This window comes from Podarcis gaigeae (genome assembly GCF_964106915.1).
Source record: "Podarcis gaigeae genome assembly, chromosome: 11".
Lineage (NCBI taxonomy): Eukaryota > Metazoa > Chordata > Lepidosauria > Squamata > Lacertidae > Podarcis > Podarcis gaigeae.
In genome coordinates, this window is record NC_139687.1 from 27,699,591 (window position 1) to 27,712,306 (window position 12,716).

The following is a 12,716-nucleotide window of genomic DNA, read 5'->3' on the forward strand; positions in this document are numbered from 1 at the left end:
TGATGGCAGAAGGCAGTTTGCGTGCGTCTTTTTTGCGCGTGCGCAACAGCCGACAGAGACTCTGCGTGTGTGCGTAAGCGGAACAACGAGGAGAAAAGCTACGGGCCGACTCACATGCGGTTTGGGTCCAGAGCGTGGCTGGGACCTTCCATTCAAGGGGGGGGGGTGTTTAGGCGGACGAAACCATGGGGAAGCTGAACGTCGTTTTGCTTCGCTATCTTTCCCGAGAACACTTCAGAGTACTAACTGCGGTAAGGATCACTTGGCGATTGGTTCCAGGGAATAATGAGAGAGGCCTGGACCAGGGCTTGGTCCCTGGTGGGCAAAAACAGGTTGAGGCCGGGTCTGGGTGGTGGAGATCTGGGAAATCACGGCTTCCGCGGGTGTCTTTGCAAACCTCCTGTGCGCTTCTGAAAACACGCAAATTGACATTAACCTTCAACATGGGTGAGTTTGTCCATCAAGCAACAAAGATAAGGAAATGTTATGTAAATTTAAAAAAATAAGACGATTAATTATCTTGCTGAATATTATTATTATTATTAATTATCTTGCTGAATATTAGTAGTTTCCTCTCTTCCAATACCTTTTGCAAGCCCACTTTATTATTTTGTTTTCTGTGGTCTTTCTACAGAATTCATCCCACTTGAATCTGCCTGAATCTTAAAATCATCATATAAGACCCTTCTCTGCATCTCATTGAAGAAAGACATGGGGTAGCCTTTAGATGTCAAACTTTTTAGAACTGCATATATGTCTTCATGCTTGAAAAATCCATATTAACGCCTGTTCTGTGAGGGCATGAGCCAGTATTTAAAAGTATTAAATGCAAGCACTAGAAAGGAGGCTATATGTTCAAAAACAGGAGGCATGATGTAGGAAACTATGCTTATCAAAATAAAGAGTATTTATCATGCTATGTTTTGCTGTTGCAGGTGGAAATGGGCATGAAGAACCATGAAATAGTCCCTGCCAGCTTGATTGCCTCCATTGCTAGTCTCAAACATGGGGGATGTAACAAAATTTTGAGAGAATTAGCAAAGCATAGGCTCTTGGCTTATGAACGAACTAAAAGTGAGTATAAATGGGGTGCCTGCCCACTGTTATTTCAGTGCATTTTTTATGAATGCCGCCATTGGTTGATAGCCAACATTGCACAAGTGAAATTCCCCTTCCTCTCATCCCACTGTGCCCCCTCGTACATACGGCAAATAGTTCTCCAACGCTCCCAAGCACATGTAGTGGGAAGGAGAGGAAGGAGAGATCCCATTGCATGGGCAGAAATTGTTCTACCTGCAGACAGAAACCACTGGGTATCACTTGTTGAAAACTAGAGGAAACCAGGAATATTTGGTATATTTGGTTGCCAACTGAGGTGCCTTGAATAAGTTGTTTCAACTCATACCCACATTTAATTCCATGTTGTTGCTCTGAATACAGAATTATGGATCACAGGGATTGTTGGGAAAAAGTTCTCTTTGGAGGACTGCTGACTTTGCTTAAGTATTTTTGCTGTTTTAAAAGGAGACACTGCATAATGATAAGCACACAGTAATACAGTGTCATGTGATGCACTTATTTTACTTCTGCAGCTGTCCAAGGTTATCGATTAACTAATGGAGGATATGATTACTTAGCCTTGAAAACTCTTTCTTCTCGACAAGTTATCTGTTCTGTTGGAAACCAGATGGGCGTTGGAAAAGAATCAGGTATTTTCAAGCTTTGTGATTGGGGGACGAGGTCATGAAATGTATCAGATATATCGAAAAAGTAGAAGTACCAAAGCGTAAATTTTGAATGTGTTAAAGGCTAATTTTTTTATCATGCTTCTAATTAGACTGAATCTTTGTTTTAAAGATATTTATATTGTTGCAAATGAAGAAGAGCAGCAACTTGCATTGAAGCTGCATAGACTTGGGAGGACATCCTTTCGGAACTTAAAAAACAAGCGTGATTACCACAAGCACAGAAACAAGATCTCCTGGCTATACCTTTCGCGTCTTGCTGCAATGAAGGAATTTGCCTACATGAAGGTACTGTTGGTTTTTTTCCCCCTTGTTCTCCTAAATCTGGGCCCATTGTAACTAGGCTTCAGCCAGAAGTTATAGAAAGGTCTACACAGGCTTCCTCTAACTTTATTCTCACCTGTCAAGATGATGGGCGTGACCCATTTTTAACTGATTACTACTTCCACATGTCCCCATCCAATTTCTAAGGTTATCCATGGGCTCTTTTTAATGTCTGTACCATCTTTGAAGCAGCAGCTAGCCCAGTGGCAGCTCAATATGTGTTCGCCGTGAAAAAGGTGAATTCCGTAATAAAGGTTACCAGAAAAAGCCGTGAAAATTAAACTGGCAGCATTCTATTGTCTGTACATAAGTCTATATTGCAACTATAATTGGGGATCCTGTGCCTAGTTCTGATAATCTCCACATCATGTCTGAGCAGGTATTTTGAACCTAGATCTTCTCAATCCTAGTCTGTCTTAGGTGGTTTTAAAGGGGGTAGACATGGAAGATAAAGCTATCAGTGACTATTAGCCATATAGCTAAGTGGAATCTCCAAGTTTTAAGTGGAACATGCTGAAGGGGTAAGAGAAAGGGAGAGTTGTTGCCTTCATGGTCTGCTTGTGGTTCTTCAAAGCATTTGGTCAGTCACTTTGAGAAACTTAATACAGTGGTACCTTGGGTTAAGTACTTAATTCATTCCGGAGGTCCGTTCTTAACCTGAAACTGTTCTTAACCTGAAGCACCACTTTAGCTAATGGGGCCTCTTGCTGCTGCCACGCTGCCAGAGCACGATTTCTGTTCTCATCCTGAAGCAAAGTTCTTAACCCGAGGTAATATTTCTGGGTTAGCGGAGTCTGTAACCTGAAGCGTATGTAACCTGAGGTACCATTGTACTGAACTTTAGTCAGATCCTGTAGGCCTCTTATGTCCATATCACATTCTTACAATATGGTGGATTTTATTTTATTGTTATCTGGTGTACGTTTCTTTTATCTGAAGCTTATTTCATTTGTGCCATAAACTAGTACTCAGCATTAAAACTCTGAGTGAGTACATTAACACACTGGAATATTAATACGTACTTAACTCAAATGCACTGATTTTTAAAAAATACCTTTTTTCTCCTCTTTTGGCCAGGCTTTGCATGATAGAAAATTTCCTGTTCCAAAACCATATGACTACAATAGACACGCAGTCGTAATGGAACTTGTCAATGGTTACCCTTTGTAAGTATAAAGGTATTTTCTCGGGGGTACTTCTGTTCAATATGATTTATAGATTTATAGTTTATAGATTGCTAGTAGTAGATGTTTGGACAAAGCAACAGCAGTATAATAGTAACTTTCTTACTTATCAAAGTTAAGAAAACCCCTGTAGTAAAGACCTTAGACATCACTGCAGGCTGGGATTGACAGTACTGTAATTGGTTTTCGTTAAAAGCCATTGGTCTGACTTTGTACATGACAGGGCCTTATTTATATTTTTGATAACTGGGAAGCAAGCTGTACCTGTATATTTCCCTTGACTTTCATTTCTTAAATAATAAAACTAAGAATTACCAAAATCTAAGCAGTGTTGAAATTGCTGATTACTTGGAAATATTCACTAGAGCCATTTCATACTAAAGCATGCAGAAGAGACAGTTCCTTAAGAAAGCATGTAATTATTTCCATAATCCCTGGATTATTAAGGAAAGCAGAAAAGATTGGTTTAAAGGGGTCTTCTAGGCGAACTCTTTTGGCCATATAAAGCAACATGTGTGAGAAGTAATTTCCTTTTTGAAATAAATGGAGCTCTTTCCCTGTTGAGCAAAATACTATCAAAGAAATTCTGACTGCAGCATAGTATTACTTTTTTCTTCTCCGTCTCCACACCCTCCCGCAACCCCAGGCTGGGTTTTTTAAAAAACAGTTCTTCCAACACATCTGTCAGTAACATCAATATAATTCTTTGTAATGGTAGATAATGCCTTCAAGTTGATTGATTAATGTTGTTGTTTAGTCGTGTCCGACTCTTCGTGACCCCATGGACCAGAGCACGCCAGGCACCCCTGTCTTCCACTGCCTCCCGCAGCTTGGTCAGACTCATGTTTGTTGCTTCAAGAACACTGTCCAACCATCTCGTCCTCTGTCGTCCCCTTCTCCTTGTGCCCTCCATCTTTCCCAACATCAGGGTCTTTTCCAGGGAGTCTTCTCTTCTCATGAGGTGGCCAAAGTATTGGAGCCTCAGCTTCACGATCTGTCCTTCCAGTGAGCACTCAGGGCTAATTTCCTTAAGAATGGATGAGTTTGATCTTCTTGCAGTCCATGGGACTCTCAAGAGTCTCCTCCAGCACCATAATTCAAAGCATCAATAGGCATTCCTATTGATTAATAGGAATGTCTAAAAACTTTAAATAAACCTCTACCCATAGCCTTGCAATCTAGAAAAATGGATGTGGTTGGTATGTCTGTTCTACACATTTAGATGTTGGCATAGCAAGTCAGAAATGTACTGTTGTAATAACACAGAAGCGCCCAGCTCAAAGTCTCGCCTAGCCAATCATCCTGTTGTTACACTTACACTGACCAGTCAGATGCCTATGAAATGCTTGGGCTAATTATCTTATTTCTTTGGAATTTTATTGCATAGTGCAGATTTTTATTATAACTAGTATTATTACTGAGACAATAAATTATAATACTTACCACTGGTTTTATATTGTCTTTTGGATTATTATTTTTTAAACAATACAAGATCACTGAAGTTTGCCCACTAATGTGCTGACTGTGTGTATTTGCACAGCTAAAGGCATTCGTGTCCAATCTGACCTTCATTTGTCTTCCTGGATCAAAATAAATTGGCTGCAGCTGAAAAACAAGGTCACATTATAATTGTGATATGGTAAGGCATCTGATATGAGCTGCCTAATCAAAAACGAATCTATTTCAAAACTTGAATCAATTAAACATGAATTAAAAAAGAGCATTCCTTTTGAAGTGTTCAGCAGTTATTGTACTAAATTTTAAAAGATTATATAGGAAAGGTAATGCAAAATAGACAAAGGATGACTTGATAGCATAAAAGGGAGACCTTTGTTACCTGTGAGCCATGATCATCCAAAGTCATCAGCTGAAGAAACTGCTTTGTTAGGTGAAAATATAGAGTTGGATCCTGACTTGTTTTTGATGGAACTCCACAAACTAGAGGGGGGCATTTTTCAATTCCCTCTCCAGTCCCCTTGTCCCCTGCCCAAAATCTGTTTCAGAGGGCTGGGGACCTTCCTGAATAGTATGTGGCACAGGGGCTGCAGAAGGAAACGGGATAACTAAAAATGGTCTCTCTTCTCTACTCTGCTTTGTCAATGGGAACAAAAGCTTCCACTGGATTGGAGCAAATGGAAGGAGCCCCTCTCCACAGAGGAAGATGTCCAACCCATAATTGTTGACTTTCCCAAACTTTTTATTCTCGGACGCCAGTCAGTAATTACGTTACTGTGGAGTCAGCTCCCCACCCTGCCCCCAACAGAGTTGTGATTAAGGTCAATACGTGTAAAACAGAATGTGCACAGGAGATGCATCTTTAACACATATTGTGTGATGTAGTGAGAAGGAAGGCGTGGGGAACTTGCTTTTCACAACTGCCTTATTTGGTGCAGCCCATGCTGCACACTTGTGCCTTAAGGTGTGTTTGTGTTACTCATACTTTGAGAGATTCAAACATGTTATTTCCAGCAAAGGAGTGTGCTGGGAAAATGTGAGAAAAGTAGCTCATGTCATTGCTGAGAAGTGATGGTGCATGATAATTAATCCGTGTGATGACCACACATTTTTCAGGCATGCTGTGTAAATCAGTGAAATCAACAAATAATACCCCCATGTAACCCTAATACACCCCTTCTACGTAAAAGTGCAATTTTGTGTGGCCTTTCGTCTAACTTTTCAGATGGCCAGCTACTGAGTAGGCTTTGTGAGTGAATTTCAGCTGAATTAGACTTTAATCTCTCTTTCGCAAATTCAGTGGACTACCCAATGGATCACATTGGCACAATAGTATTGGTTTTTCCCTCGTAGTTGGGGCATCCATTTGATCGTACTCGTAATATTCTGGTGGCTTTGTTTTATCACGTAGATGTCAAGTCCATCATCTGGAAGACCCTGCCTCTCTGTATAGCGAGCTAATGGAATTAATCGTGAAACTTGCCAACCACGGTTTGATCCATGGTGATTTCAATGAGTTCAATCTCATGTTGGATAATGAAGATCGAGTCACAATGATTGATTTCCCACAGATGGTGTCAACATCTCACCCAAATGCTGAATGGTATGTGATGAGCAGCCTCTGTGTATTATCAAGGTGTGGCCATTTGATGACATTGAGCAGGTTTGTGGGGTCCTGGTAAGCCTGGCTTAGCATGTCGTGCGAACTAGGCTGTTGACTGCAGAAGATGTTTTACAAATTCCAGAAAAGAGCTCAAAAGCATGAAAAGCAGAATTGATGCTTGAGTAATGAAGAACCTATGGTAGTGGGATGTTTGTAAATTGAACGCGCCTTTTTAAAGTAATCTGTGAAACTTCTTTTGTTCAGGTACTTTGACAGAGATGTGAAATGCATTCGTGACTTCTTTATGAAACGTTTCAGCTATGAAAGTGAACTCTATCCAACTTTCAAGGACATTAGGTAAGTTTGTGGGCCTGTTTAGAAACCAAGAGTTGTTTTGCAGGTCGAATTCTACCTCTACACCAATGTTTCCCAAACTTGGGTATCCAGCTGCTTTCGGACTACAATTCCCATCATCCCTGACCACTGATAGCAGTTGTAGTCCCAAAACAACTGGGGACCCAAGTATGGGAAACGCTGCTCTTCACAATGCATTCAGGTTGTTCCCAGAGAGGCATTTGTACTCCTGGAAGTTAAGCCTGAACCAAGGCTCTGTGGATAGAAATACAAGCTTACAGCCATGATTTCTGCAACCGCAGTAGCATGTCTTTAACTATCACAGTAACATGCATTAACTATTTCTGTGTGATGGCCTGAGTCACGCATTACAATTCTCATCAGAATGTGTCTCTGGAGAGAGTAGAAGTAAAGTCACTTTAGTGCCAGATACAGATCAGATAAATGTTTGCTATTGGTGTATTCATCTCTCTTACGCTAAATATATATGTCATTTTCTGATGCTCTCTTAAGCTGTATGGCAGAGAGGCCATTGTTTTGCATCATATGCTGTTTGATAATCGTGAAAGGGTGGATGTGCTTCAGTCCACTGAACTGCCATCTTTTTTCATATTTATTCTTCAATATCTTGTTCTTCAATAAAGGCGCTCTCCTAGATCTAGAGGACGTCTCCCGCTGTTCCTCCTTCCAGTCATTATCCAATCCCTTTCAGTATCTGATCCTCCTCTTCCCTCCTTTTTAAAAAAGAGCTGAATTTATTTGCAACAGACAGCTAATCTTTTTATTGGATTACAGAACACAGCTGCTTCAGAATCGCACCTTAGGATTCCAGTTCTTCTACCAGGGGGTAGGGGGGGTAGAAGAATGTGCTTCAGCATATGGGTATAAAATCACAAGTCCAGCATTACTTTAGGATAACTTTGTCCTAAAAGTGTACTTACATTAAATGGAGACTCAGTTCATGCTTGACTTTTCTCTTTTCCCGCATTGCTAGGAGGGCATGTTCTCTTGATGTCGAAATTGCAGCCAGCGGTTACACCAAAGAAATGCAGGAAGATGATGAGCTTCTTCACCCAGCCGGCCCTCATGATGAGGGCAATGAAACTGCGTGTTCTCCTGATGCGCAAGGTTCTGAAGGGGGAGAAACACTATGTAGCGGCACAGATCAAAAGACCGAAGGGGACTTCACAGAGGAGGTTGAAGATGCCACCGAAGATTCGGGGCAAAGCAGCAAAGAAGAAGATGATAGCGCAGATGAAAGTGAGCAGAGTTTAGATTTGCGGGAGTTCGCCTGTGCCTTACAACAAGCTGAAGGGCAAATTATTGCTGCTCGAGACAGGGCTAATGCAGGCTGCTCTGTAATTGATTTTTCTGAGGATGAAAAGAAAATTGAAAAATCTACCAAAATTGAAGATCAAACAGGTCAGGGAGAAGAGCCTGCTGACAAGGACTGTGAAGATGAATGCCCTGATCTGGTTGACTTGTCAACATTAAACAGAGAATTCAGGCCTTTCAGGTATGAATTTATATTGATCATTCAGGGTTCTTCAGATACTGGGTTTTTGGGTTGTTTTTCTTCTTTCCAAAACGGAAGCTCCCCATGCGTTGAGCATATTTCTTTTCCGAAACTCTCCCATCAGATTCAAAGCAGCGGGTGTGTTTTAAATAGTAGCATGTGTAATGACCTTTTCATTACAATGTAATATTCAGGGACTAATTGGTTAGAAATGTTATACATTACTTGATTCATCACTGGCATGCTTTGACCCTCATGGAGAAATTTTAAAATGATACCAGCTATAATCTCTCGTACATTTTGTACTCGTGTAAACTTGCTCCTACTTGATTTGCTGTGCTAGTGGAGGGAGCACAAATTATTCATTGCATCAGATTGTGCTGGCTCTGCCTTATTGCTGCTTTCAGATACAGTTCCCTCTTCATCAGTTCTGTTGGCCAGGAAAGCCCTCGCTAACAAAATTGCCTAAGCTGAGTAGTTAACCACACTGCCCAGTCTGCATTTTGTTTAATGAAACGAGACTTTTATTGGCTTCTTACATAGAAAACTGAGATTGCAAAAGGAGGCTGACAGGTCCTTTCGCTGCCTTCATTGGAAGTGAAGTCACTCAAGGCATGGCAGGCTAGGGCAGAGAGTGAGCCTGTGTCAATCTTAGTGCCTGTATTCAAGCAATAAAGATTCAAGAGCCCCTTTGGGTCAACAATATTCGTGCCATATGAAATGAACGTCCATGAGACTGGAAGGTCTGTTGAGCAAACCTATTTCCTTCTCGCAGGTTTTGTGTAGGTGAATATCCTGGTGGATTGTGTCCATTATCAATATCTGTTTGGGTGAAATAGTTACTGTTTCTAAATGGAAATGTTGCAACTGAATCATCTCAGAAGAGTTGATTGGTAAAAGTTGGATTAAAAATGGCTGACGACAAGCATCTGTTCTGTATTGCAGAAATGAGGAAAGCCTATGTCACATCAATGACCACAGGACAAGAACTACTAGCATGACTTCAGTAGGCAGTATGGGAAGTCGTTCAACAATTCCTCCAGTAAGTTCTACATAAGTAATGAGAAAACTGTGGCCCTCCTGAAATTCATTGGACTGCTGCTCCCATCAACCCTAGCCTTGCAGCTTGGGGCTAGTGGAAGTTGTAGTTCAACATTCCCTTCCTAATGCTCTAAGACTTAGAGCTCAGTCCCGCAAAATCTTCCCCAGCATGGCTGCTTATTTCACTAGAACGTTGCAGGCCAGTGGATTAGGCCTTCAGTTAACTTGTTATGTCTCTCACTGAGCTATGACCCTTCTTTCATCTTATAGTGATCAGGTGGTAAAGAAAAACAGGGTTCTTTCTCTGTATTCATAAGTGTAAATGGCTGGGGATTTTTGAAAGCACAATTAAATTATTCTAAAACTTGCAAAAGTCAAACCTTCTAGTCAAATCCAGATCCGTTCTTGCTCCTGAAAGCCTAAGATAATGAACTGTTGTCATTGTCCCTGAAGGTCATTAGTTTCCGCTGTTAAAGATATTTTTTAAAATTAAAATATTATCTTGCTCCACTTAAAGCATAATGCCAAGGTTCCAGGGCTTCAGCCACTCTTGTGTGTAACCCAGTTTTGAATCACTGCCACCTCCGCTTTCCAAGCAGCTGGTATTCTACATACAGTCAAGGGGTGTGGAGAGTTTCCCCTGACACCAAACAGCATATTAGCAGCTTTGGTTGATGCTTCATGTGTATACTCCATAGGTGTTTATTGAGCTGTGGTGGTTTCATTTCTCCTAAACTGCCTCTATATGGCTTGTATACGTTACTGAGCACCTTGGGATACTGGGTGGAGAAAGGTTAGAGGAAAACATGGAGTGTGGAGATTCATATTTCATTATCTTTTAATATAGGCGATCAAGCAATATTTTTATTTGTTAACAGGATCTAAAAGAGCCTTGCATTTTTAAATAGTTGTAACAGGAGAATTCTGTTGGAAACCCCCCCCCACACACACACACTTCATCCAAGCTAAATTAAATTTTGCAATTAGAGATCATGAACATAAACAGAAGGGTCCTACGCTTTTGTCGGTCAGATTGAATCACCAGCTTATTCAAGCAGGGTGGGGGAATCTGCTTCTTTATTTTCTTGGACACCCACCAGGACACACACACCCCCCAACTAGACTGAGAGCACTCTGTCTGACAAAGGCACTGCTCTCTTCTTTTTTCATTACCAACTGGGAATAGTATACCAGACCCTAAGAGTACAATCTGAAAGGGCCAGTGCATTCCACTCCAGGAGCCCAGCAATCTGCTGACAAAAGGGATGGACTGAGAACAATTCTTTGTCTTCCAAATTCTTTAAATTCCTAGTAAATGGTTGCTGCTAGACTGACCAAAAGGAGGGAAGTATTTCTGCAGAAAGAGGGGAAAGCAACAACTCAAAAACAATAGAATTCTAATTGCACATAGACACTGTTCTTAAGTGTCCTTGAAACAGTACTCAAAAACAATTGCTTGCACACCAGATCTTTTTAAGGAAAGACTGGAACAGAAAGGCAGGTTGGGAAAATGCAGGCAAAGGGCACAGAACCTGTTCTATCAAATGCTCCCCTCCCTTGCACTCTGTAGAAATACCTTCCTTTAGTCCTCTTTGCAATGAACGGAGGGTTGTGTTGCGAGCTGGATTTTACCCCTTGAACCATGCTCATATGTGCGCTCCTGTGTTGAACCACCCTGTGAGCCTGAGGGATATGGCAAGCTATAAATCGAAGTAAGTTTTTTTCTTACCAACCCCATCCAGCAAAGTGCCCATCTTCTCACCATTCTAGATACAGGTCCAGCTGACAGCTGGGTCACTTGCATTTTCCCCAATCCTCTTGCTTGCATCGGTGAGTGATAGGGATGCTTATATCAATTTCTCACTGTAAGGTCACATCCTTCCTCCGAGGAGCTCAGGGCAGTGAATGAGCAGCAGCTGCCTGCAAAGGAAGGTGATTGGACCCAACGCCATGCCACCCTGTGAGCTTTGTGGCAGTGGGGCCTTGAAGCCGCCCAAAGTCCTGCATTCTGATAATTTATGCCCCGTTGGCTCCTGCCTGTGTAGGGCTGTCCTTTTCATATCTGAACCACGGCTCTGTAGTCAACCTAAAGCTTCTATTGACACATTGAACTCAGGATAGCTCAGTTGGTAGAGCATGACTCTTAATTTCAGGGTCATGGGTTTGAGCCCCACATTGGACAAGATTCCTGCATTGCAGGAGTTTGGACTAGATGACCCTCGTGGTCCCTTCCAACTCTTGATTCTCTGACACGTGCAAACAAATGGCCAAGCTAGATCAGTGGAATTTGTGAGGAATTCATTACTTGTCTCAGCCACAAGGGGGAGTAGTATTCTTCCAAACTAGCTCAAAATTCTCAAGATTTCGAAAACGTTCCAGCTTGCTTTTGCGTGTCTTCCCTCTGTCGTTGCACAATGCCGCTGGCCAGTTTTTTTACCCTGCCCAGGTTGTTTAGACTGAGAAACTATTGTTCATTAATTCCAGAAAAGCCGATGCCTGTTAAAGCTCGTTAAACCGTGCATTTGTTTTGTGCCATGTCGCCCCTTGTATCCAACCTATTTTGAGTTCTCAAAGGGTCATTTGACTTGCAAGCCAGACCTAACGTCTGGGTTTTGAAAATGTCTTGCAGGAGCTGATAAAACAAAAGATCAAGCGCCAGCTGACGAAACAGCAAAAAGCCGCTCTGAGACGGCGGTTGCAAAAAGGAGAAGCAAACATTTACACAAAACAGCGACGGGAACACATGCACAACATCAAGTCGAGTTTGGACACAGCCAGCTTCTGGGGCTGACATCCTACAGAAAGATCTTCCTCTTTTCCCCATGCCTTGGAAATCAATGAAAGAGATGGCTTTCTGCTTAACCAACATGTCAACTTGTGTTCTTTATGTTGTAGCCTGAGACAAGCCTTCAAGGCCTACTCTGTGGCAGGCCAAGTTCAGATGTGCCCCGTGAGATTTTGTTTTTTTTACTTGAGATGGTTCACACTTACTGGAGTGCTTCACTATGCTTGTTGAGAACAGAAGGCTCCCATCTTGCATGGTGGCCCAGATCCTGCCCCAGGAGCCAGCTGGCTATGCTACTTGGCCTTCAGGAAGCCCGCTTCTAGAGGAATCCACTCACAATTTACTATGCCGCTTTGTTCAGAAACAGAAGCCAAAAACTTCCACAGGGAATAAAATTGTAAGAGAAAGCAAACTTAGGGCAGCGAACTCCCAGTTTTCAGGTGCCTGGACTGAAAATATAACCCATCTGATACTATGCATATAGACACAAGGCTCAGTGAGTTCAGTTTAGCACACTCCCTCGATTGGGTGCATAGGATTTGTTTTGCTTAGATGCCCATGTAAGCCTGCAATCTACCTAAACGTGCTTTTCAGATAGTAGGCTCCATTAGGTGAGGCGTAAAATGAGCACAAGTTTACAAAACATGGGATCAAACTGCAATAATCTTAGAGATGATTATAAGGCTAGTGCAAATCCGTGGGCTCAAAT

General features: G+C 41.9%; 1 protein-coding gene and 1 long non-coding RNA gene across 3 annotated transcripts in view; both read left to right on the forward strand.

The window, feature by feature from the left end:
• Positions 1–12,716, forward strand: part of LOC310827037 — a 75,397-nt gene that overhangs the window by 56,966 nt on the left and 5,715 nt on the right. The window lies entirely within an intron of this gene.
• RIOK2 (RIO kinase 2) lies at positions 17–12,084 on the forward strand. 2 transcript variants are annotated; one of them, XM_083702376.1, is made up of 10 exons: positions 17–251; positions 936–1,074; positions 1,593–1,709; positions 1,858–2,033; positions 3,147–3,235; positions 6,120–6,311; positions 6,576–6,668; positions 7,660–8,181; positions 9,127–9,223; positions 11,852–12,084. In XM_083702376.1, the coding sequence occupies exons 1-10, from the start codon at positions 186–188 to the stop codon at positions 12,011–12,013; spliced, it is 1,653 nt and encodes a 550-aa protein (XP_083558502.1). In that variant the 5' UTR covers positions 17–185; the 3' UTR covers positions 12,014–12,084. The 2 variants fall into 2 exon arrangements, with proteins under 2 accessions (XP_083558502.1, XP_083558503.1); XM_083702377.1 differs by lacking the exon at positions 17–251 and adding an exon at positions 301–447.

Bases quoted from the DNA above. Each gene is read 5' to 3' on its own strand.
- RIOK2 (XM_083702376.1), top strand. From the start codon at position 186: ATGGGGAAGCTGAACGTCGTTTTGCTTCGCTATCTTTCCCGAGAACAC. The intron at 1,710-1,857 runs GTATTTTCAAGC...TTTGTTTTAAAG, and splicing joins GGGCGTTGGAAAAGAATCAG to ATATTTATATTGTTGCAAAT. The intron at 6,312-6,575 runs GTATGTGATGAG...TCTTTTGTTCAG, and splicing joins TCTCACCCAAATGCTGAATG to GTACTTTGACAGAGATGTGA.